We start from the raw sequence: 27,669 nt of genomic DNA, 5'->3' as shown, positions 1-27,669 counted from the left end.
TGCGTTTCCCTTGTTCCACGTAGTTGCCCTTAGTTAGCAGTTCTTTGTTCCGTTTTGCCATTTCAGTGTATTGTGAGGTGGGATTTTTGTTTGTTTTTAGGTGTGTGTGTGTGTGTGTGTGTGTGTGTGTGTGTGTGTGTGTGTGTGTGTGTGAGCATGGTGTACAAGTATGTGGTCTATGCACTTGTATGTGCAAGTGTGCATGCACCTGTGTGCACACAGAGGCCAGAGGAGGTCATCAGACATTCTCCTCTATAGCTTTTCACATTATTCCCTTGAGGCAGGGTCTCTCGCTGGGCCTGGAAGTAGGCTGGCAGCTAGCAAGCCCCAGGAGCTCTCTATTTCCACCCCTCGCACACACAGTGCTAAGGCGGTAGGTATGTGAGCAGCCTCTGCCAGTTTCTTTGCATGGGATCTGAACTCGGGTCCTCACGCTCACACAGCAAGTGTTCTTACCCACTGAGCCATTTCCCCAGCCCCTTGTGGCTTTAGCCTGTGTCCCTTGACGCTGGTCATCATTCCCTGCATTTTTTAATAGATATATTCTCATTGTTGACAGGTCTTCAAAATTCCAATTAAATTTTGTGTTCTTTTGTGTCTTACTACTAAGCTAAATTCTTTTTATTTGGGATTAAAATTCCTTTTTAGGTACACTTTTTGCTTCCCAGCCTGTTGCTTGCCTTACATTTTTATATTTATTGACTTATTTTGTCAGAGAATGATGTGGACCACAGCATGCATGCATGTAGATATCCTCTATCACTGTTATTATATATAATATATATATGCATATATTATTTCTGGGTATAAATTTGAAATTTTTAATGCTGTCTAATAGCTAGACCTTTTAAACTGATTTTAAATTTAATGTCATTATTTGTTTTACATTTTTAAGACTTATTTTTTTAAAGATTTATTTATTTATTATATGTACAGTGCTCTGTCGGCATGTACACCTACACACCAGAAGAGGGCATCAAATCACATTGTAGATGGTTGTGAGCCACCATGTGGTTGCTGGGAATTGAAGTCAGGACCTCTGGAAGAGCAGTTGGTACCCTTACCCTCTGAGCCATCTCTCCAGCCCTTTAAGATTTGTTTTTATTAATTATCTGTACGTGTGTGTGTGCTTGGGATTGTATGCGTGTGTGTTGTCCGCAGAGGCCAGAGGCCTTGGATCCCTTGGATCTACATTGCAGGTGGTTACAAGCTGCGTGTAGTGGGTGCTGGGAACTACACCCAGGCCCTTCATAAAAAAGCAAGCAGGAATGAACCATCTCCTTATCCTCATAATATTTTTATATGTATTAACTTGGGTGGGTAATGCTAATAATCAGAATACATTATATATGCATATATGCCTATGAAATTGCTAAATAACAAAATTAATAGATATCTTCAAAAACTATAAATTAGTTTACATTTTTCTTAACCTGTATCTCATATATTCTTAAACTTTCTGCATTCTTAAAATACAGTATTTGAACATTTTTCATCATTTTGTTGTGTTCTGTTATGTTTTTGTGTTCACTCATGTCGGGATGTTTTCTAACTCTCCTTTTAAATTTCAGGTCATGTAGTAGTGTTCTGCTTAATTTCAAAGAACTTGGACTTTTCTCTAGGTTTGCTCTTTGCTTTAATTCTATAGTTGTCATAAAATATATTTTGTACAATTTCAGTAAACTTCTGGTTTGCTGAGGCATCTTTTATAATGATAGGTCTGATCTACCTCGATGAATCTTTATGTGAAAAGTATTAATATAGAATCTGCCCCTGGCGGGCAGACTGGTGGGCAGAATGGAATGAAAATGCTGCTTCCTCTCCTGATCGCCCATCTCTGGTTCATGTCTTCGTTTGTTCTACACCTCAGAGAGGCCATGCCATTTCCATTCCAGAGTTAGCCTTTTTCGGTGTTTCAGCAGGTTTTTCTTCCTACATCTCAGAGTTCGAGGCTGCCAGTGTTCACGCCTAGGATAGTCACGTCTAGCTGGAGGATGACGAGGTCTCTGTAGAGTGCTGTGTTCCTCCCTGGAACGATACGCACATCCCTGCTTCTGAAGTTTACACACTCTGAGGTTAGCGTAGCACTCCAGCTTTGTTTTCCCTCATTGCTGCATGCTGCTGCTATTTTATTTTGCACATGTGTGCTATATGTTAATTGGACTTCTTTTATTCTTTTTTGTTTATAGTTTAGGTTCATTGATTTATCCATTCAATCAATTGGTGTTTTTAAGACCAGATCTTACTACGTTACTCAGGCAGATCTTAAACTCATTATATAGACCAGGCTTGCCTTAAACTTCAAGTCCTGGCATTATAGGTATGTGTCACTACTCCTGGCTTTAAGTGGATATTTTATAGATAGTTTATAATCCATGTGTGGTAGCACACACCTTTAATCCCAACACTTGGAGGCAGAGGAAGGCCGGACTGGTCTACATAGCTATACCCTGTCTCAAAACAAACAAACAAACAATAACAACAACAAACCTGAAAGCTACTTAGCATATAAATGGGACTTGTTTTTATCTCACCCAGTATGATCATCCCAGACTATTTATATTTAAAACTTCGCAATAAGCTCACCAAGTGGTACCACTTCCACTGCCCTTTTTCTTCTGTCTGAATCCTATTTGCTGTCTGTTTTCCACCTGACTATGGGACCTCCTCTGGCATTTCTTACATAAAAATACTCTAGAAATTATATTTATCTGCTTTATTTGTCCAGAAAGTATTTAGTTTGACATTTCTCCCATCAAACAATTAATGAAATCAAGTTTCTCCATTTTTATGTATATGTTTGTGTTGTGCATGTTTTAAAATATATGTAGGGACACATGTAGGGTGTGTGTACTTACATGTATGTGTGTGCATGTGTGCCTCTGTGTGTATGCATGTGTGTGCCTCTGTGTGTATGCATGTGTGTACCTGTGTGTGTGTGCGTGTGTGTGTGTGTGTGTGCGTGTGTGCCTCTGTGTGTGTGCATGTGTGTGCCTCTGTGTGTATGCATGTGTGTGTACCTGTGTGTGTGTGAGTGCCTGTGTGTGTGTGTGTGCGTGGTGTGTGTGTGTGTGTGCATGTGTGCCTCTGTGTGTGTGCATGTGTGTGCCTCTGTGTGTATGCATGTGTGTGTACCTGTGTGTGTGTGAGTGCCTGTGTGTGTGTGTGTGCGTGTGTGTGTGTGTGTGTGTGCATGTGTGCCTCTGTGTGTATGCATGTGTGTGCCTCTGTGTGTATGCATATTTGTACCTGTGTGTGTACCTGTGTGTGTGTGTGTGTGTAGGCCAAAGGTTGATGCCAAGAGTTCTCCTTTGTTATTCTTTCACCTTATTCATTAAGACAGTGTCTCTCCATCAAACCCAGAGCTCATTACTCATGACTACTCTTTGCCAGCCAGCTTGCTCTGTGCATTGTCTGTCTCACCTTCCAGGGCAGGAATGACAGGCAGCCCACCACCCCTACCCCATATTTTCATGAGTTCTGGGAATGTAAACTCTGGTCCTCACTTTTGTGGGACAAGTGTTTTAACCACTGAGTTGTATCTCCAACCTGGAATTAATTTTTTCAGCGTTGCCAGGTGTTGTTGTTGTTGTTGTTGTTGTCTTGTTGTTCCCCTCGACAGCCTAAGGATGCTCACCCAGCATCTCATGGCTTTCATGGTCTCTAACAAGCGATCTGCTGTCTGCCTTGGTTCCTCTGGGAAGCGTCTTCTCAGGTTTACGCATGAGTTTACCACAGGATTTCAAGCAATTTGACTGTGGTGTGTCTTGCGTGATTTTTTTCCCTCCATTTTAGTCTGGCTAGGATTAACTGAGTCTCTTGGATGTTGTATTTTAGGGTTATATATTAAGTTTAGTAACATTTATGGTTATTTTCCATTTCTGTCCTCTGTTTTCTTTGCTTCTGTGACTCCAATAGAGTCTATTTACCTACTTAGTATTGACTCCCAGGTCACTGACACTCAAATGCTTCTTAAATTTTTTTCCTGCCTTTGTATTCTGTGTTTTGTTTTGAGTCACTTGTTTAATCTTTAAACTCACTGGTGACTTTTAAATCAGCTGTACCCAGCATCTCTGTTGCAATCTCAGGCAGTGTATTTCGCATTTGCACGTAGCTTCGGGTGGTAATGATTCCTGTGTGGTTGTCTTCATTATTTTGATCCATCCTGATTGTGTACAACTTTTACTTTGCATCTCCTTATGTTTTTATAGTGTTAACAATAACCATTCCAAGTTCTTGTTTATTAACTGCATTACCTCTATAATTTCTCTTTCCATTTCTTCTGGCTTAATGCTCCCTTGGCTATGAATCCCAACCACCTGCTCTTTTGTATGCCTGAAGACTTTTAATTGGATACAAGAGAATGTAAATTGCATCTTATTTTCTCTCTATAGACTTGGACTTTGTTCTGGAACACACTGTATGTATTAACGCATAGTTTTTATTTTTCCAAGGCTTGCATTCAAGTCCTGTTATGACAAGTCTAAGGAGCTTTTATTCTGAGTACAATTTAATTTCACTCCTGAGGCCTGACCCGTCTTCGAATTCTGTGTTCGTTATATGGAGAAGCCTCGCCTGTTCAGATGGTAGAAATGCCTTATTATTTTCTGTCTTGTGTGAGATCCAGGAATTATGCGACCTAGTGCTTCATTGTACCTGTGTCTGAGAACTGAGCCTCACCTCTCACATGTGCTGCACTCGGACAAAACCGTAAGGAAGCCCTGTTGCCAGTTTTCCTTCCCGGTGCATTGTCCTGCCAATCCTAGCTTCCAGATTCCTTCTCCCTTAACGTCTGCATTATCTCTTCAATCTGACGAGACCCCCAGGCTCTACAGGAATTCTCTCTCAAAGTTCAGAAACAAAATCCAGGCAATTGTCTGAGAAAATCACAAACTCACCTCATTTTGATTCGGAGATCAAGTTCTGTGCAGCTTGCTGTTCAATTTATGAAGACTACATGGCTTGTGTATGTGAATGTATGTGTGGGTATATGAATGTATTCATGGATAGATGGATGGATATGGATGCATGTATGTGCATGTGTATATACATGGGTATATATGCATGAATGTGTTTGCATGTATGTATATCCATATGTGTGTGTGTGCACATATATATTGTGTGTATGCATATATATGTATGCATGTATGTATGGGTTTAAGGATTAATATATGTATATGAATGTGTATAAGTACATATGCCTGTCTGTGTCTGTGTGTGTGCATGTGTGTGTCTGTGTGTGCGTGTGTGTACAATCGTTAATTGACATTTTATTAGTTGTTGACAGGTCTGAATCTCTGCGTGCATCTTGATTTGTATGCTTCTCGCCAAATCAAGCTTCTTAAAATCCCCTTTCACAGCATCCCACCCCTAATTTATTTTCTTTCCTCCCTTCTCTCATGTGCCTTATCAAAGCAGATGCTATCCAGGCAGGTGAGATGGGGAGTAGAGGCAAATGTCTATAGGATGTATCAAGCTTGATATGGAGTAGAAGAGATTTAGAGAGGCAGAATTACCCATAATAGCCATCAGTGCCTATCAGATTCAATGAGATAACTGTTCACTTCTCACTTTGTTTTGTCGAGACAGCTAGAGTGGCTGGAAGGAAGGAAGGAGGGAGGGAGAGGAGGGAAGAAAGGCTGCAAGTGAACAGAGAGACACGGGTAACCTTTTAGGAGAGCAGTGTTGTACATTCTCCAAGGAGAAACCATAACTTACTCATCTGGCGATGCAGTGACTTTGTACACAATGTAGAGTCCGCAAACGTCATTCATCTAGACCTTTAGAACGCCTTACATAAGTACCAGTTTGAAAGTGGATTAAAGGCGGTACAGATACAGGTTTATTATAATCAGGTTCCAGGGGAGAGCTAAGAAGAGATAAGGATAACAGGAAAAAGAGGGGAGATAAATTGGCTTCTGTACAATTAGGAAAAAAAAAAATGATGAACAAGGGGCAGGGCTGGGACAAACACTGTGGCTCTACATTTGCATGGTAATGTAGAAAGTTCTGCTGATAAAGTTAATTCTACCGGGCACCGGGGAGATGGCGCAATAGATAAAGCACATGCTTCACAAGCGGGAGGACCTGAGTTCAACTCCCCAGATCCCAGATAAAAACCAGACAGGGTAACACATGTCTGGAGTACCTACTCTTCTAGAGCCAGATTGAAGGTAGAGACGGAATTCTCAGAAGCTCCTAGGCCAGTTAGCCTGGCATATGTAGTACAAAGAAGAGACCCCACCTCAAGCATAGTACACACACACACACACACACACACACACACCACACACACACACACACCACACACACACACCACACACCACACACACCCACACACACACCACACACAAACACACACACACCACACCACACACACATACACACACAAACAACACACACACACACACACACACACACCACACACACACCAAACACACACACACACACACACCACACACACACCACACACACCACACAACACACCCAACACCACACACACACACACACACACACCACACCACAACACACACACACACCACACACACACCACACACCACACCACACACCACACACCACACACCACACCACACACCACACACACACCACACACACCACACACACACACACACACACACACACCACACACACACACCACACACACACACACACCACACACACACACACACACACCACACACCACACACACACACACCACACACACACACACACACACACCACACACACACACACCACACACACACACCACACACACACACACACACACACAAACAAACACATACACATTCAAAAAGAAATAGTAAAATCAATAGAGATCCAAAGAGTTGTGTAGCAAACCCCTGACTAGCCATGCACAGAACAATGTCAGAAGGCATCCGTCTGTGTTAGGGAGGGACACACCTTAAGGAAGTCTTATTGCATATATAAGTGCAAGGGAGATTTCTGAATACAAAGTCTACATGGGCATTTGGAACACATTTCTAAGCTTTTCTAGTTTATATCCTTTAGTGACACCCTACCACAATCGTTTATGTGATGCTCCTGCCCCCGAATATGAGTTTTGAAGGGTGCTGACCCAGTCTCAGATGGTCCCTTTTTGTATATTTGTTCAAAATAACTTTCCCTTCATCTTTACAAAGGGCTTTCATGATCCCCTTTTTTCTTTAAAATTTTTAATATAAATTATTTGCGTTCTCTCTCTCTCTCTCTCTCTCTCTCTCTCTCTCTCTCTCTCCCCCTTCCGTTTGTGTGTGTGTGTGTGTGTGCATGTGCATGTGCGTGTGCGCGCGCGCACACACATGCGCATGTGTATTAGCACATTCATGGCACAGTATATATTTTGTGGTCAGGACAGCTTTGGGGAGCCAGTTCTCTCCTACTGCTTTGCCAAGGCAAGGTTCCCTCTGCTGTCTCTGCTGCCCTGTGTACTGCAGGAGTGACCCATCGGCTTCTGTGTGGTTCTCCTGCCAGCCCCATCTCCGAGTAGGAGTCTTGGCCTTACAGATGTGCGCTCCTGTGTGGGGCCTTCTGCATGTCCCGTGGATCCAACCCAGGTCATCAGGGCTGCACTACAAGCACTTTTACTTGCTGAGCCATCTTACTGGCCCTTCTCTTTCATGTTTTCTTTCCTCTTAATGTTCTACTTTTTTGCTTATACTCAATCCCTATACGATAGTGAACCAAATTCCCAACATCTGGTGCTTTTCATGCCAAAGAAAGCTCAAAGGATCACAAAACACATTCACATCCTCCTGCACATTCCTCAAACCTCGGCAGGCTTAAACTCGGCTTGAACTTAGAGACTGAAGAGGATTCTAATGCATCCCAAGTCATCATGTTGAATTTAACCTTCTAGAAGGTCATCTTCACACCACAGCCAGAAGTTACCAAATGATGGGAGATAAATCACCAGTTTAATCTTTTTTTTTTTTTTTTTTTTTTTTTTTTTTGTACCACCTGACAAAACTGTGGAACAGACTTAAAACAAATAACCTACATTTAGTGGATAGAGTTTTGGCAACTGGCTTGGATTTTCTTTTCCTTAAACTTATTTCAGCCAGACAGATGAACAGAGGGATGTGCAAATAAAGAAATCTGTGTTCCCATCTGTGGCTTAAGTTTTATTGCCAGTCCCACAGCATGTAGCTTAAAGATGTGTACAAACCTGGTGATTATGCTTAGTAAGGCTTATTTACATGACCACTCGGGTTATAGCCAAGATAGAAAAGCATGCCAAATAATAAGATGGTCTGAGAATTGAACGCCCACAAACCACTCTTTCTGGCTGTTGAGTTGTGATGGTTTTTCATTGTGTGTTTAGGTGTGTGTGTGTGTGTGTGTGTGTGTTTATAAAAGTGAGAGATAAACTTTAGCTATTATTTCTCAAGTGCTGTACACTTCGTTTATTTGAACAGGGTCCCGACTGTTCTAGAGTTCACCATTGTGCTAGGCTGGCTGGTCAGCATACTCCTGGGTCCTCCTGTCTCTGTCCCCACAGCACCACCACACCTGGCTGTCAGCCAAAGGTTTTATAGACATAGCACACGTTTTCAAAGTGAAAAGAGCAAGGTTTAAGTTTCGTGTTTTCAGTTTTCCTGAGATCTTTGGGCATTAAAGATATAAAATGCTTAGTAACATAACTCATCTGAATCTACAAGTGACTCATTCATTGCATGTAGACAATTGTGGTCTGGGTCTCCCTAACATAAGATCCAAAGTCCAACATGCTTTTCAGGCTTTGGAAATGCAGGTTTAATGCACACACACAAAAAAAAAAGTTTAAGGGTTAGAGACCAAGGAGACAGGTAAATCCATAAAGTGTTCATCTGGTAATCAGAAAGACTTGCGTTCAGTTGCTAGAACGGATGGGTTTTTTTTTAAAGCTAGGTATGGTGGCACAAGCGTCTAATCCCAGCTCCAGAGAACCAGAGATAGGTGCATCCCTGGAGCCCTCTGGCCAAACCAAAGCAATCAAACAGAACCAAAGAGGATGGTACCCAAGGAACAACAGGCAAGGCTGTTCTCTGACAACAAGTTGTACACACAAGCACACAAGCATTGAATAGGTACACACACAGAACATGCGCACAAATACTGTGCACACATATATTCATAAACATATAAAAGTGTTCTGATTTTGGACTGTTTCTGATTGTGAATTTTCAGAGAATCATCCAAAAGGCTATGTGAATACTGAAAAAGCTCTGAAGCAGTTTTGGTTCCGAGCTTTTTTGGTTAGGGATATGCAGCCTACATAGTGGCCCCAGGATATGTCTCAGGACACAGTGATGGGGACTGACTACATACAAATCATGTGAATTAGCTTTCATCTGCTCCCTGTAACATCCCAAGGCTATATTAAAGACGATGTCATAAACATCATTTCTTTGGGGGTTTTGTTGTTGTTGGGTTTTTTGTTTGTTTGTTTGTTTTTGTTTTTGTTTTTTATGACTGTGAGGATACTGGCTCCAAAATGGATCTCTTAAGAAACTGGCTTCCTCACTTTTATACACAATACAGCTTGCAACCAACCACAGGTACTCTGCTCTCCATTCAATAGTTTGCTCGTTATTCCAATGTACTCATTCACAAGGATACAGTTACCAAAAGGTAATTGTTTAAGATTGCTTCCGTGGCTAAGAACACTGGCTGCTCTTCCCAGGGGCCCCAGGTTCAATTCCCAGAACCCCTACATGGCAACTCACACAACTGTCTGTATCTCCCGTTCTAGGGGGATCCCACATCATAACACAGGCATGCATACAGGCAAAACGTCATTGCACATAAAATAATATAAAGAAATAAATCACTTTTTGAAAAATCAGAACATATTAAAAGTAAAAGGATTGGCTGCTTAGTAAAATGTGCCTAGCCACCAATGAGTTGCACAGGCTAGGCTGCAAGGCTGCAAGAATGACACCTTGGTTTGCTTTGGGTCCCCGGAGTGGGTAGGTGTCTGCAGGAGCCTTCTGCCCTACCCACTGCTGCCAACGGAGCCTCGCTAAACACTGCTGCATCCCACTCTCCCAGACCCAAGTAAAGAAATGAACTCTGATTTATGAAAGCCAAACATCCCTTGCTTTTTAAAACTCAAAACCAGCAAGAAACCGAGCAGGTCTGCAAATCTAAGCCTTCCATTTTCGGCGCGTATTGCCTCCTGTTTCATCCCGAATCTTCAGATTCACCTCGTTTATTTACTTGCTTGTTTGCTTACTTAGTAAGTGATTGTGTGTGTGTGTGTGTGTGTGTGTGTGTGTGTGTGTGTGTGTGTGTGTGTCGAACGTACGTGTCAATGTGGTTTGTGAACGTGTGCGTGTCTGGAGACCAGAGGTTGATGGTGGACATCTCCCTCCAGGTCCCTCAGGGAGCCTGAAGCTCACCCGTTAGTCTTACTGGCCAGTGAGTTCAGAGTTCCTCCTGTCTCCATCCTCCTAGCTCTCACTACCACACCCTGATTTCCACCAAATTCAGATCTCCATGCTTACCTGGCAGGCACCCCTGAATGAGATGTCTCTCCCCAGCACACACATGGGCATTTTGTATCTCATACCTGAAGTTAAAAGGTTTAAAAAGCCACATAGGAACCATTTCTCAAAACCTTTCCTGCCTACTGCCATCCTGCACAGGACCTGCACTGACTGCTTGTCCCTGAGCTGCTATTGACCTTTCTAATAAGGTCCTCCCTTCACTCCTGAAGTCTGTGCCAGATGAGGCTCGTACGCTGAGTGCTTTTAGAGAGGTCCTTGCAGAAATGCCTGATTCTTGTTCTGAGAAAGGAAAACACATCCATCCCTTTGCATCCCAGCATGTTCCCTGTGTCAGGAAAAGAGTCTGAGTCCCTCCCTTTGCAAGATTCCTTGATGTCCTGATGCTGACCAGCCCCCGATACATCTCAGATGTGCTGGGATGAGGAGTGCTCATGTGACCAGTGGCCTGAGAGCTGGGATTTTTCTCAAGGGGTCAACTGGTTTTGTTCTAACATCAGCTTTGAAATGCCTGGGCTGCCTTGCTCTAAGTCATCTCGTGAGATTTCTGGAGGTTGTCAGTGATGACAGGTATAAGAGACCATTTAGAGACCAATAGGAGACAAATCAGGCAGTGGGAATAGGTGAGAGGGCCAGCCAAGGCCAGAGATGTAATTGGTGACCTGGGAAGGCTGAAGCCTGCTGGTACATTGAATGACCCAACCCTTGAACTCATTAGTGAGGTGCCTTTGGCAGCCACACTCACAAATACAGATATGAACTTGACATCTATCTAGGGCAAGACCAAGTCAACTCATTGTAGATTCCAAGCAGGCTTGGTTGTGTGAACTTTGTTCTTACTACAGCCATTTAATTATTTTATGAGTTCTTATAATTCTCTGAGAAGGGGGAAAAAAATAACTGGCCTCAGAAGTACAGTATCCAACCCTTCTTCAAGTTATGATATTGTTGTGAATTACAGGAGACTAATAGTGCTTTAAAGAAACTACAGAAAGGCGCATCAGCACTTTAAGTACAATCCTGGCTTCCCAAGGTAGACGGATTCTGAAGGAATTTGCTTGAGGGTGAAACTCTGGCATCTGCCTAAGGCCCTGCCTATCCACAGCTCATGTCATCAGTTCTTCCAAAGGACATCTTCACATCAGCCACTTGGGGCATCTGGGATCTTTAGAAAGTATAAAAGAAAATGTTGTTAATAGCAAGCGGGTTCTGAGTTTGTGTATGTATAGAGTCCTCTGAGAACTTAGGAATTCAAAGAGCCCTGTTTACACATTGCGGTAAAACAATACTGTGTGCAACTGGAAAGGAAAGAAGGTGACAGACGCCAAGAAATCCCAGTCCCTGGCATGGCCCCAGACATAAAGTTCCTTCACTCTTTTGTTTTGGACCCCAAATTTGTCTTCTGTCCTAGTGTCTGCTATGGTCGCTAGGTCTTTATTAGAGACCTAGCAGAAACATTCAGGCTTAGATAGAGTTCTCTGAAAGGAAGACTAAGCCTCCCTTTGCTGAGTCTGTGTGTGTTCATGTATATGTGAGTGCACATATGTGCATAGATGTGTGGAGGTCAAAGTTTGCTTCCCGATATCTCCCTCATTTGCTTTCCACTTTATCGTGTGTGTGTGTGTGTGTGTGTGTGTGTGTGTGTGTGTGTGTGTGTTTTCTTTGCATAGATGTCTGTGAATCATGCGTGGTACCCTTTCCAGTAGGGGTCAAAAGAGAATGTCACATCTCTTGGAACTGGAGTTACCTACAGATGTGAGCTGCCATGTGGGTGATGGGAACTGAGCCTGAGTCCTCTGCAAAAGCAGCAAGTGTTTGTAATCACTGAGCTGTCCATCCAGTCCCTATCATTTTTTTTAATAGCAAGGTCTCTCACTAAACCTGGAGTTGACCAATTTGGCTCAGTGGGCTAGCCACCCAGCTTTTGTAATCATAAGCACACGCTAAGGCACTCAACATGTTTATATGGAAAAGAAGGAATGCAGAGGAGGAAAGGGCGAAGGGAGGGAGGAAGGAGGTAAGGGACAAATTCTTGGCAACATCTTCTCCTGCACACAGCCTGTCATCTGTCCTAACAATCACTCTGTGATCATGGACTCTCCCTAACTGGGGAGAAAATAGAAACGGTGAATGTTTTAGTTGCTGTTCTATCTAAGGCGAGGAATAGAAGGAAGCACTTCTGTAATTGCAGACTTGCTTATAGTTTCAGAGGCCGAGTCCAGGACCATCATGGCAGAGAGCAATGGTAGCAGGCAGGCATGGTGCTCAAGCAGTAGCCGCCAGTTTACATCCTGATCCATAGGCAACGGCCATAGAGACAGGGAGACAGGCCTGATATGGGTTTCTGAGACCTCAGCTCCCACGCACAGTGACACACCTCCTCCAACAAGGCCATACTTCCTAATCCTTCCTAATAGTCTACTAACTGGAAATGAAACATTCAAATAATTGGGCCTGTAGGGGCCATTCTCCTTCCAAGCACAACAGTATATTATATGTGAGGGTAGTTGAAAGTAAAACTGATAGAGTGGAGCCCTTGAAATGAACGAGGCTATAAAGTTCTGTCCTTATGATCCTAGGATGTAAGAGCACCTCTCAGAGCTCAGCCAGAGGAGACAGGGACCCTACAGTCCCAAGCTGAGCCCAGATCGCACGGTATGCTGAGGGAAGGGCACCATATTGAAAATGGGAGTGGAGCTCCACTCTAGTCCGTGTATCCTGTGTGTGAAGACCGGAACCGCTTTTTAGACAGAGATGCTGTTTCCGCATTACTTTCTCCTCTGTTGCTGTGACGAGCTACCATGGCCAAGGCAACGTACAGGAGAAAGAATTTATTTGGGCTTACAGTTACAGTACTATGAAAGACACCCTGGCAAGCAGGGACAGCAGCAAGGGACAGGCATGGCAGCAGGAGCAGAAAACTGAGAGCTCACTTCCCAACCGTAAGAGTGTGGAGCAGAGAGGGTAACTGGGAGTGGGGCAAGATGAGTAACACGGAAAGCCCAGCCCCAGTGGGGATTGTACTTTCTCTAACAAGGCTCCACCTCCAAAATGGTCTACAGCCTCCCCTGAATGGTACAACCAACTGAGACCCCAGTGCTGGAATGCGTGAGCCTATGGAGGATATCTCCTACTTAAACCAGCGCAGCTACCTGGTACTTGCAAAATCAAGTACTAAATGTTCCTGGTCCTAGAGACTACACCTTCCTTTTATTTTAACTTCTGTATTTGAAAACTCTCAGGATGATATTACTTACAGCAAAGAAGTTTAAGGAGGAGAAGGGGTAATGGGCACGTTGGAGTTTGCACACTGATAATGAAATGAGATTGTGTGTGACGCACATCTTATTATTTGCCTCTTGGGCCTGACCTAATATGTAATCAGCACACTGAGCGTTCGGCCCATGTGATCATCTATTTTTCCAACACTCTTCCATGTGGCAGTATGATAGGTGCCAGTCTAAGTTCCAGAGACTGCTTAAAGACCAGCCTGCAAGGAGCTTGAGCCCACTCTTGTGCAGAGACGCCAGTCAGTCGGCTACCGTGCCACAAGCCATTGTTCCGTAAAGCATAGAGACATGGCAGCTGGTAAAAACAAAGATTACACCATAGCTATACCATCCCCCTGACTGCTTCCAAAACCGTGCTAAGTTGTACCTCTTACCCACTTCTCAAATGATGATGACCAGGGCATTTCATTCTGAAATTTTGTTGTATGATCAGAAACTCTGACAACCAGATTTGGAGGCTACCTCATTAGCTGTTATAAACCACATTTCCCTCTTAGAATTAAATAAGAAGTAAATTTTGTCAGAAATTTTCTACGTAAACTTTTTCTGAAGATGAGATATAATTTACTCAATATGTCATATATATGGTAAAAATAAGCTTAATTTGTTCTAGAAAATACTGTACTGTCTGGACGAACTGAAAAACACAAAAGGTGAAACTAGGAAGATGGCTTAGTCAGTAAAATGATTTGCCATGCAAGCATGAGGGCCTGAGTGTGATCCCCTAGAACCTATGTGAAAAGCCAGGAATGAAGGCAGCATCTGTAACCCCAAGCTGAAGAGGAAGAGCTCACTGCTAGCTAGTCAACCTGAATGGATGAGCTTCAAGTTCAATGAGACATTGCCTCAAAAGCAAAGTAGAAGAGCTGGAGAGATGGCTATCACGGAAGAGCACTTGCTGCCTTGCAGAGGTCTCAGCTTTGGTTTCTGGCACCTATACGACAGCTCACAACTCCAGTTGCAGGAGATTTGATGCCCTCTTCTGGCTTCCAGGGGTACTGCACTCATGGTGCATGTATACACATTCAGGCAAAATACTAACACACACACACACACACACACACACACACACACACGAACACACATGAATACACACCACAGGGCAGAGTAGCCCTACCCATTCTCAATAAAGTGTCTAGCTCACACATATCACATAGTTATGGCCACTGTGACCCCTAAGTACATGGGGAATAAACTGTCCTCGCTGTCCAATTTAGAGGGACTGAATCAGCTTCAGAGTGGTGATAAATCATGCAAGAGACACGCCATCACCTTTTTCAGGACATCACTCCAGCCTGTTGTGTGTACTCATTACTCACTTTATTTCAGTTAATAAACTTCCCCTAATTGAAGCCATATGAGTCCCAGACTGAAATAAAGACAATCAAAAATAATTGTTGGTCTCTAATGATAGTTCTTTTCCTCTCATCACTCTAGAGAACCATCTAGTGCATATGGGCATGCAACTATGGCCACCCATAATGGACCATTATGTGAAGGAGATGCTTTCATATTCAATTAAAACTCATCTTCATGCAACTCACTGGATATTTAATGTCCTGTTTTCAAATGTGCATCATCCTTCTTTTATATTATTATTATTAACTAACATTGTGTGTGTGTGTGTGTGTGTGTGTGTGTGTGTGTGTGTGTGTGTGTCCACACAGTATCAGGGAGCGTGTATGCCATAGTGACCATTGAAGGGCAGGGGACACCTCTATGCAGTTGTTTTCTCCCACGTTTACATGGGCACATGCAGGTCACTGAGCTTCCAAGACTAGTAAGTGCCTCTGCCCCTGAGCCATCTCACCTGCCCTTTACTCAGCATGCCTCTTTTTCTTCAGATCATATCCAAATAAAAACTATCTTTTTATCTTTTTCTGTCAGCAGGCCCCAGGGATTGGCCTTTCGCTAATTCTCTACCATCTCTCTGTGTTTCTCTGTGTTAGAATCAAACTGCCAGATGAGAACACTGGACAGTGGAATTGGAACCTTTCCCCTCCCAGACTCAGGAAACCGCTCCATGGGACGATACCTGTGCCAGTCGGACACCCCAGAGGACACTGAGCCCCTCCTGCCTCTCCAGCATGACCCTCCCATAGCATCCTCTGCCAGAGCCCAAACTCTTGACCGTGAAGTGCCTTCCTACACAGACAGCCAGAGCTCCTCAGAGGCCACCGTCATCCATTCCACATCTGACCCCAGCATGATGACCAGAGGGATGCGAACTCCACAGAGTCACTTTCCCAAGTCCACCTCCTCAGGTAAGGTACCATCTGCCTTCCAGTGAGATTGTTTCGCCACATAATAGCTTGTTTGCTGATGATCATTTAAAAACTACCCAGCAGGAGACAGGCCACACAGTGACCTCTGCCCTACTGCAATGCAGATTTATGGAAATCTCTACTATGTATCCCCAGCCAAACAGTGCAATAACACCCATAAAACCTCATCAGGGGCTGGGAAGATGGCTTAGTGGGTAAAATACTGAAGTGTGCAACTGCAAGAACTCTAGCTCAATTCCTAGAGCTGATGTAAAAACCATGTCTACAATCTCAGTGCTGGAGAGTTAGACAAAGGCCAGTCCCTAGGGCTTGCAATCTAGACAAGTCAGCAAACTCCAAGAGAGTGAGAGATCCTCTACAACACCCAAAGTTTCTGTCTTCCATACTGCGGAGTACACGCGCTCCGTGTATACGTGTGCGCACACACACATGTACATGCCTACACACACACATGTACATGCCTACACACACACATGTACATGCCTACACACATGTACATGCCTACACACCCATGTACATGCCTACACACACATGTACATGCCTACACACACATGTACATGCCTACACACATGTACATGCCTACACGCATGTACATGCCTACACACACATGTACATGCCTACACACATGTACATGCCTACACACACATGTACATGCCTACACACACAGGTACATGCCTACACACACAGGTACATGCCTACACACACATGTACATGCCTACACAACCCCCATATGAGCGTGTACATGCTCATGCCCATATATATTAATCAACAAGGCGCCATTATCAACTTTTAGTGTTACGCTAAGGAATTCATACAAGAAAACATCACACCAGTAGATGGCTACATAAATTAATGAAGAAACAAAACACACAGCATATATTCATGGGATTTTTATTTTAAAAAAAAAAAAAAAAAAAAAACCTCTACATAGAATACATTGAATATAGGGACTGGAGAACAGTTAAAAATGTGTACTGCTCTTGAACAGGACCTGAGTTCAGGTCCCAGAACCTGCATTGGGCAGCCCACAACTGCTTACAACTGCAGCTTCAGGGGTCCCAATACCGTCTTGTGGCCTCTGCAGGTTATGTGCACACACCTGCACAGAGACACAGTGGTATGCATAATTGAAACTAAGAGAAACTGAATATAGAACAGCAACTTAGCCCCAACACCTAGGATCTTCCTAAGATGTTTGTATGTGCCCTCTAACCAGAAACTGTACGTTTCTTGACATATTCCTAGCTCATTCTTGTACATATGCATACATTACATTATATGGACTCGGCTTGGCTGATCAGCACCAGGTTATGTGTTGACTACAGAGGAAGATAGCTCGCCTTCCCACGCGGACCCGCCTGCAGCCAGCCGAAAGATGCTTTCATGATCAAAGACAAGGCCAGGCTGAGGGTCAAAGTTTTGTTCATTGTTCCCTCTATTAAAAATATTTATTGCGGACCAGGATGATGCTCCATAATTCTTAATCCCTGGCTCTGATAACATGTGTCTAAGTACAGGAGCTAGGACTCTGAAACTGAAAGCTTTTGTTTATGGCTAGAAGATCAGGAACGAGCCACAATAGGAGGGTATACTGTGGGTTTCTGAGAAATTAGAAGAGAAGGCTGTTAATTAACCATGTTTGAGTGGATGTTCCAGACTGTTCCAAGGGGTCTCATCAGGACTCGGCGCTCCTTCCAAGCCAAGGTTACATTTTTAAAGGCCGTAATGCATATTATTTTTTAAATAAGTGCAGTGTTAATTAATGGCGCAGCCTGCAGAGCTTCAGGGGCGAAATCTCAGTCATAGATTATGTGCTCCATGCCTGAGTAGTCGCATGTGTGACCTCAATTCGGCAGCGGGCTGCAGAGTGGACTCCATGATTAAACACTGTCATTATAACAAGTTGAATAGAAGCCACAGGCTTTGAATGGCTTCATAAGACGGGGACAGGAAGGAGATTGTTCTGATCTTGCCACTTACATCTCCGCATCCAAATCCCAAGGGTTGTGTCTTAATTAAATTGTCACAAAGAGTAGTAAAAAGGTAGTATATGGGAGAGAGTGAGGGGAGCAGACAGGAGGCCATCTTGGGGTCACACATCCTGGAGTTTTCTGTCCATGACATCCACGGAAGCAGGGCTGCTTTCTGATGCTTTTCTCGGCGGCTATTTGTTAAGTTTTTGTTTTGTTTTGTTTTGTTTTTTTAAGTGCAATGCAGAAGTTTCAGGAGCAAAAGGAAAATGGGATTCCGTTTCCTTCTTCCCAGCAGCCACTTCCTGTGTGGTTTACACTGTGGCATGTGGCCTTTTTCTTATCCCTGTCTCAAACAGGAAGCATCTGAGACATCCCCCAGCACTGATGAAAGCACACTGGGGTGGAGGGCTGCGTGGTGTGTTCCAATAATAATTAGGGTTTTGTTTGTGGGTTTTGATTTTTGTTTTTTGTGAGGGTTTTGTTTTGTTTTGTTTTGTTTTTTAAGACAAGGTTTCTCTGTGTAGCCATGGCTGTCCTGGCTGGCCTTGGACTGACAGGAATTTACCTGCCTCTGCCTCCCCAAGTGCTGGGATTACAGGCATGCGCCATTGTGCCCAACTATTTAGTTTAGTTTTTTGTTTTTTTTTTTTTTTTTATTTATTTTTTAAAGATTTCATACAAGTGTATAGCGTGCATCGTGCCTGCTCTTCCTCATGCTCCCTTTCCTCTCTTTCCTTGGCCTTCTCTTTCCTGTGAGTCCCCTTGGCCCACCACATATTCCCTTCTACTTTTATGCCATCCATAAATACATGATTTTGTGTAGCTATATAAAATCTAAGAACTATACATGAGAGAAAACATATGATATTTGTCTTTCTGACATTGGTACAATTAGCTTAATATGTATTTCTGGCTGCATTATTTTCCTAAAAATTATTTACTTCATTCTTCTTGTATATGATTTTATTGGATGTACCATATCTATATCTATATGTATGTGTGTATATATATGTATATATGTTTGTGTGTGTGTAGGTATAAATATGCTATAATGGGACATTCATTTATAGAACACCTTCCTTCATCGTTCCAAAGGGGAGTCACCATTAAGGGTCCTTCAGCTTCAGCTACGAACACATGAAAAATATGTTCAACTTGACTATTCATCAGAGGATTGCAAGTCAAAACTCATTAAAATTCTATCCCACCCCAGTTGGAGTAACAGTCATTAAGAAAATAAATAACAACAAATGCCGATGAGGATGTAGACCAAAGGGAACCTTTATATACTGCTGGGAATGTAAATAGTCCAGCCACTATGCAAGTCAGGGTGGAGATTCCTCAAGCAACTAATAAATCTTCCATACGGCCCAGTTATACCACTCCTAGGTATTTCTCTAAAGGACTCCAAGACCACACTCCCAGAGGCCATTGCAAATCCATTCTCACGGTAGCCCTAGTTACAAGAGGGTAAGTTATGGAACCTGCCTAGGTGTCATCAACAGAAGAGTGGGTAAAGAAAGTACGGTGTGCATACACGATGGCATTATTTTTCACTTGCAATGGAGAACAAAGTCACATCACTTGCAGGAAAATGCATACAGACTGTAGAAAGGCATACTAAGAGAGTGAAGCCCTTCTCAGAGTGGAAAAGATCACATTTCTTTGTGATTTGTGGTTCATACACTTTTATGTAGAAATATAAAGTTGTGAGTGGGCCTGAATGTGTGTGTGTGTGTGTGTGTGTGTGTGTGTGTGTATGGTGAAAGTAGAAGGAAAACTATAAGGTCACAAAGGGTACTAACGAGAACGAGGCAAGACGTTCTTGGTGGGGAAGTACAAGGCAGACTATGCCCTTCACATAATATGTCCATGCACAAAGCTTTGGAAGCAAACAACAGCACAAGAAAAGAGCACTGCTCAGAGATGCTTAGGGAAGCCTGAACGGTCAGATCCTTCCCTGGAAATTCAGTAGCTCAGTGAAGGGGGTAGTATCAGGCCTCTGAGTTACTTCTTCTCTCAAACAAAAGTAACTTAAGAGAGAAAGCGTTGGTTTTGGTTCACACTTCCAAGGAGATGCAGCCCATCCTAGCAGGGAAGACAAACCAGCTGGGAAGGAAGTCATGGCAACAGAAGAAGGAGCCTGACTGGTCACATGGCATCCACACTTGGGAACCGAAGAGAGGACAGGAAGGGAGGCCAGGCTGCAAAGCTTCAAGGTCTCTTCCTAGTGACGCACTTACTCTAAGTGAAGGAAAACCCTTTTAAAGGTTCCATTACCACCCCAACCAGCATCACCAGCTGAGGGCCAGGGGCTCAGACGTGTGACATTCAAACCACAGCAGCCTCCAAAATGTGGTCCTTATTTGATTAAAAGTATATATGAAAGGTAGGTAGCCTTACTGATTCCTAATGGTTTGCTTGCTGGATCCTTCTTAATGTGGAAAGCCTCAACCTGTTTTGAAAGATGTCAAGTCCCAGGACAATACGATATAGGTCTGCTCTGTAGTTATGTATACTCAGTTATGCAAATATTTGGATGACACAGACTCATATAGGGTAAAGAATGTCAGGAGACCCAACTTTCCCTGTATTCACACCTTCATATTATTTTTAAATGCCTCCCCTCCTCCTTCCTAAACTTGCCAAAGGTCAAAGGTGAATGAAAGCCTGTTTTGTTTTGTTTTATTTAATGCACCTTTCTTCATTTAGGAAAACCCAGTTTCCAAAAGCAGAACGGACCAGAGGCAAAGACCCAGGCTGGCCCATCATTTGAATATGTTGAGGATACAGTGGCAAGTGAGTCCCTTTCAGGATGGAGGGGTGAAGATGCTACTACCACTGAGACCCAGGTGAGGGGGTGCCGTCTACCTGTCTGTCCAGATTGCATAATCTGAACTCCTTAAACCCTGTAGAGATAGGTTTAATTTTAAGTCAAATCTTGCATTGGCTTGCCAAGTCTGCATCAGTTACTTTACTCGTCTCTGTGATAAAATGCCTGACAGAAATAATGGAAGGGAAAATAGGTTCATTCTGGCTGAGAGGTTCAAGGGATTTGAATCCACAGGAGGAGGAGGGCAGGGTAGAACGGTTCCTTCCCAGGGCAGCAGAAGCTTACAGCTATAACTTCTTCATCTGGTGGCAGCTGAGACGCAGAGAAAGAGCGAGAGTGCATGCTAGGCTGAAGCCAGAGCTGGGCTGAGTCTTCAGACATCCACACACGGCCTAGACCCACCTACCTCATCCAGGTGCTACCCCTGAAATGTTCCATAATCTCCCGTTGTAGTTTCTATTTCAACTTCTGTGACAAAGAAAAAAAAAAGCAACTTTGGGAGGAAAGGGTTTATTTGGTCTACAGTTCCAGATGATAGCCCATGATTGCAGGTGAGTGGAGGCAGGAACTAAACGAATTTCCATATCTGTAGGGCAGAGAGAGAATAAAGGTCTGGAGTCATACTTCCTTGCACCTGCTCTCTTACACTGTTCATGATCCTCTGCCTAGGGAATGGCACCACCCATAGTGAGCTGAGTCCACTTACATCAAATTAACAATTAAGGCATTCTTACACCAACATGCCCACAGACTAGCTTGTCCTAAATAATTTTTTATGGAGACTTTCTCCTCAGGTGATTCCAGGTTCTTTCCAGTTCAGTTAAAATTAACCAGAACATCCCTCAAGATACCAACTAGGGGCATGGACACATAGGGTCCAGTGCACACCCAGTTCATAACAGCATAGAAACGTTCATCTATGTCTCAGCCTCTACCCAGAATTAACATTAAATTGAACAATTATACAGACAGCAACTGCTTAACTTCCTAAAGGCCATCTTCCTTTCGGGGGTCAGAAAGACAGTTATAAGTAGGGGAAATAATGTTCTTTTCTTCCCAAAGCTCTGTGTGATTGAACCATGGAACCTGCTTTTCTCATGACTTCTAAGAAGCTAGGAACAAAGCTATAGGATTCCGATCAATGAGAGATTCTTAGATGTTCTACAAACATCTCTCCATTGCATCATTAAGATGTTTCTGATGACCCAGGGTGGATTCAAAGAAAAGCAAACAGCAAATCACAGTGCGTTGAGAGTTTATCTGTGAGGAAATGCTGGCAGCTCTCATGTAGCCCTGACCAGCCTTGAATTCATTATATAGTTGAAAATGACCTTGAACTTGTTCTCTTTCTGTCTCTACCCACTGAGTGCTGGGATTACAGGCGTGCACCCCTTTACCTGGCTATGGAACCCAGGACTATGTGCACTGATTACAGGTGTGCACCCCTTTACCTGGGTATGGAACCCAGGACTATGTGCACTGATTACAGGTGTGCACCCCTTTACCTGGGTATGGAACCCAGGACTATGTGCACTGAACAAGCACTCTACCAGCTGAGCTACATTCCCAGCCCTGAATGTATGCACTTTTAAATAATTTTGAGATTAAAATGTAACTCATCATTTCCTCCCTCCTTTTCTTCCATTCCAAATCCTCTCACATACCCTCCCTTGCTCTCTTTCAAATTTGTGCCTTCTGTTTCTTTAATTTCCATTAAATATATGGGGTGTGTGTGTATGTGTGTGTGTGTGTGTATACACATACATATTCCAAAATATATACATATAAGTAACATTATACTGACTGAGCAAGTTGTATTTATGCATTTAGGAACATACATATTTTTAAGTACTGAGAGAGAATGATTTTTCTGTTGCCAGTTCTGCTTCAAAAAGAAAGCTAGTCGGGGAGGTTGAACTTCACACGGATGCTGTTCATAGTGGTACAAGTGACCAGCTGAGCAGCATCCGCAGCCCAACAGCTTGCCTCTTTGTATCCTGTCAAATGCAACAAACGTGCCTCCTTGCTAGAGCCCTGCCTCCCTGTTCATAAAGCACCAAAGTAAACACACATTTTTTCTTTCAGGGTTGCTTTCTTTTGCTTTACTGAAGAACATTAAGAGCCCACTTGTTACCATCGAATCTGCCCACAGATGCAGGATTTCAGAGCTGAGTAGGTGGCCCAGTGGGTGAGGGAGCAGAGAAGCCATTTTGTAGCTTTCTTTCCACTGAGCTACCCACTCTAATTTGCCAAGTCAAGAGGAACAAATATTTCTTCCCCATGTGTATAATAAGGGACTTGAGTATTTGTAAAGCTGAGCACAGACAAGATGGAAAGGGGGCCAAGCCAATGGCTGAGTGTAAGCTGAAGGCAGGACTGTAGATCAACAGCAGGAAAGCACAGCCTCTGTTCTCAAGGGAAGAGAGCCTTAACTCTGACTGGAGCCCTTGCATCCTCTTGCTTAAAAGCAAATGAAATACTCTTGAAGCACCAATAGCTGTGATAACCTGCAAAAGACAAACACAGTATTGGGCAGGTAAACATTCCATTATAGAGGAGAGGAGGCAGCCCACAAGGCCCCATGCCTTGCTGAAGATCTGTAGGATGGTCATAGTTGCTGGAGAAAGGAGAAATATTTTTCTTCAGTGGGGCAGCCAATGGTAAGGAGCCCATTTCAGTAACTAGCCCACCATCTCCACTCCTGTAGGCAATCCATCAGCCAGGCATCACTAAGAAACCTCCTCTGACTCAAGCTCATGTAAGAAACCCTCGTTAAAATCAACAGATGGAGGAACAGAAGCATGCTCATAGAAGGAGTGCTTGTTGGGAAAAGAGAAAGGGGTGATGGGGGTAATAGAGGTTTGGGGGGCAAATATGATCAAAATACATTATATACATGTATGAAAATATCATAATGAAACCCATTGTCTGTAACCAGTCTATGATAAAGAAAACAAAATATGCTGCAGGGGAGCTCCTGACTCACCAACGTGGCCACCATTCTTGGTTATCAACTCTTCTGCTAGTCAGCTCTCTACTGCTGCGGCGAAATGGCATAGCAGCCAAACAGGGTGGCACACACCTAAAATCCCAGCTACTCAAGAGGTCTAGGCTGAGGTGAAGACCCTGTCTCAAAACTGGAGTTCCAGCTCGGTCATAACACAGTGCAGAACACTTGCCTAACATGTGGAAGGGCCAAGCATTTAACTCCAAGACCAAAGTCATCACTTTTATCAATCTAGTCCTTGATAAGTTGGGACCATGGAAGAGAAACACGTCCTTGCAGGAATCACGGGATAGGGCACGATTGCTTCCCTCATGTTTGGGATGTGCAAGATAGAGGAAGGAAATGGCTATCTCTCTCCTGATTCTTAAGGAATGGCTCTGATGACTTCTCACCTCCCTAGATACCACCTCTTGACTATTTCCACCAGCTCCCAATAACATCCAACTGGGAACCACGCCATTACCACATGGGCATTTGAGAGACAAGCCAGATCCAAGTCACCAGTAGCCTTGCCAGCTAAGGAAAAAACATCCAAGCTGGATATCCTCTGCTCTCTGTTGAAAGCTGCCCTGCCTCCTAGGCTTCTTTCTCATCCCTACAGAATGCCAGGCACCATCACCTTAGAAGTGCCAGCAGTGTCCTTGGCTCTTCATTGTCTTACCCATTTGGGCCACTCCAAAGCCCTGCCAGCTTCCCTCCTACATATGTCTCACCTCCTCTGCCCCTAGCACAATCCAAGTCCTTAGCTGTCTTATGTGGCCACGTTGCCTCTCCCTCTCCCTGCCCCATGCCACAGTCCGTTCATTAGCTATGTCACCACCACTGCGCTCTCCCCCAAAGGCAGTATACCATGAGATGGTCTATTTGCTTAAAGATTTCCAGTGCGTCTTCCTTATTCACAAAGTCCGGTCTCCCAGGAGACTTGACCTCCAACCTCATCAGTCTGCACAAATTAAATCTATTCATCTTCTTGTATGACAATCATACCACACTGAAGTGGATTTTTCTACTTTAGTTCTGGGTTTTCATGCATGTATATATTTCACGTTGAGCATATTTCTCCTGTATTCTCCTTGCTTACCCTTCCCCCTCTGATGTTTGTCCCTTAGACAGTTTCACTTCTGCTTTCACTTCATATATACATACGTGATTTTTCATTTTCATATAAAACCTGAGAACCACATAATAGGAAACATACATTTGTCGTTCTAAGAACAGCTTCATTTACTTGTGAGTGTCATTATCTCCAGATGCATCCATTTCCTGACAAATGTCGTCATGACTTCCTTCCCTTTTGTGGCTAAGAAATAAATCCATCATGCAGGTATACCACAGCCTCCATTTCTGTCTTGGTGGAGCCCTCCACAGACTGTGATACTTAGCTCTAGTGAGTCATGCTACAGTAAACAGTAAACGCTGATGATGCCTCATCTATCTCTATCCTTGTGCTGTGCTAACCTAGAGTCCTTCAGGCAAATACCCAGGAGCAGCATAGCTGGGTCATGTAGTAGTTTCTACTTTTAGGTGTTTTGGAGAACTGATGACTAGGCTACATTCCCTAGGTTGTTTTGAAACAAACTGCGAGAGCAAGGTGAGGTGCAGTTCCCCCTTTGCCCTGGGGCTTTGCTAGGGAAATGTGATTTTTTTTTTTTTAAACACAGCCACTTAGCACTCATTTCCCCCTGAGAATGGCAGGAGGATACAGTAGTAGGGATACTCGCATTTGCATAAAAATTGGCTCATCCGAGGCTGGGCGCGGGGCTAAGCATATTTCCTCTGTTCCATTGCTATAGAAGATATTGTTTATTTCTCCTTGAATTCCTTCACTCTACAGCATGCCACGGAGTCCTTTGTGTTTCTGCCTATGCACTCCGGCACAACTACTGGGACTGACAAGTCCACTCTGAAAGGCTAGTGGCTTCTTCTTCAGTTTTCTCATTCATTCCTCATGAGAACCTATAAAAGAGATGCATTGTCTTGGTTTTATAGATGAGAAATCCAAGCACCCCTAACCTGACACTGATTGCTCAAGGTTCACCAAGCTGGAGTCACTTACGGGAATCTCCAAGGGGTTTGAGATTCTGTGCCCCTTCCCGAAAAAGATAGTGTCACATCTCAGGGAAAGACCTCATGCAAAATCTGATATGCTATAGAAGACTGCTTATTGAATAAATCAATGTCTGCTTGATGAGCCATGCCCATTGATGTTGATTAATACTGATTATAAGATACACTTCGTAATGACATTCTCAGTTATTTCTGGTAAAATAATACTTTTAGCTCCAGACCACAGTCAATCAGATGGCTGCCTGGTCAGTGGGTCACAAAACAAAATGAATAGCTGTGAGCCTAAGAGAGAGCTTTGTGGGGAGGAAGTAGGGGTAGACAGGGTGGTAGGAGATCAGAAGGGATGGGTGTGAAGACGCTCAGGTGTGCTGTGCACATGTGTGAGGGTGCCTAAGAACATATTGTAATGATTGAAACATTTTTATTAATTCTTTGAGCATCTTGATCATCTCTATCCCCAAACTCCTCCCCCATTTCCTACTATTTAAAATATATATATATATCCAGTTTGTATACGCTTGCATATTAGGCCACCCACTGAAACGTGGTTAAATTACCAGGGACTGCACTCTTAAAGCAAACAAACAACTCTCTTCCCCAGAAGCCATCAACTGTCATAGCTCCTCAGTTAGGCTCTGGAACCTTCTCCTATTCCGTGCTGGAAAGTTGACTGGCTTGATTTTCTGGAGGCAGCATGAACTCTGAGTTCATGTCCAGAAGACACTGCATCACTCCAGCCCTCTCCAACCTCTTCCTCCAACAATGTTTCTGCTCTTTTTCCTATGGTGACTTGCTAGTTCTATGTTTTTAAGTATGTTACCTGCATGTAACCATGCATACCACATGCATGCAATTGCACACGAAGGCCAGAAGAGCATGACAGATCCACTGGGACTTGAGTCTCAGAAGGTTGTGAGCCACAGTGTAGGTGTTAGGAACCAAGCCAGGTTCTCTGTAAATGTAGCAACTGTTTCTTACCCACAAATAAATATTAATTTAAAATTATTATTTGTGTTTGTATGCAAATTAGATACTTTTCCCAAAATGTTGGGGAAAATGTCTAATCTAGCCCTTCTCTGACAAAAGCCCTAATGTATACGTTGTTTTTCCTCTGCTTCCCCACACTATTTCTTTTTTATTTCCCTGTATTAAACTGGATGCACTGTGGACTAGGGAGATGGTTCAGTTGGAAAAGTGCTTGACGTGCAGGCATGAGGACCTGAGTTCAATGCCCAGAACCCCTGTCTTAAAAACCAAACAAAAACATGCTATTTTAATAGTCTCAGCACTGGGGAGGTAAAGACAGGCAGATCCCTCAGGATTGCTGACAACCAGCCCAGCTCCTTGATGTGTTCCAAGTCAGTGAAAGCCCTGTCTCTAAAAACAGGGTGGAATGCTCCAGTAGTGTGATGCCTGATGCTGACCTCTGCCTTACACGTGCACAAATTCTCTTGTGTACATGTAATCGCATGCACTTACATGTAAAAGCACCCCACACACGAACAAACATAGCCATGGGCACATACAAAATTACTTCTTAAAATCAAACCCCATAGGGTCTAAAGATCACCACAGTGTGGGGCTCCTTGGAAGCGTCCCCCCCTCCCCCGGCTTCTCACGACCCATGTACACACAATGCTGTGGTTAGGAGAAGTGAGCAAAGATTTTGGGACTGGGTTCTCATGGCCACCCGACGATGCTCACCTCAT

The 27,669-nt window shown here is 43.6% G+C and overlaps 1 protein-coding gene across 8 annotated transcripts in view; it reads left to right on the top strand.

Annotated features, from left to right (window-relative positions):
- Positions 1 to 27,669, top strand: part of Nckap5 (NCK associated protein 5) — a 958,567-nt gene that overhangs the window by 876,786 nt on the left and 54,112 nt on the right. For 7 of the 8 annotated variants that reach the window (XM_051147282.1, XM_051147283.1, XM_051147288.1 and 4 more), the window contains one exon: positions 15,745 to 16,086. In XM_051147282.1, the coding sequence (XP_051003239.1) occupies positions 15,745 to 16,085 (341 nt within the window). In that variant the 3' untranslated portion in view covers position 16,086. Of the gene's footprint in view, positions 1 to 15,744; positions 16,087 to 20,765; positions 20,906 to 27,669 lie in introns of those variants that run through there. The other variant, XM_051147290.1, reaches the window with a different exon arrangement.

The sequence above is a fragment of the Acomys russatus genome, chromosome 6 (genome assembly GCF_903995435.1).
Source record: "Acomys russatus chromosome 6, mAcoRus1.1, whole genome shotgun sequence".
NCBI classification, from domain to species: Eukaryota; Metazoa; Chordata; class Mammalia; order Rodentia; family Muridae; genus Acomys; species Acomys russatus.
This window is presented reverse-complemented; position numbering and strand designations above follow the sequence as displayed.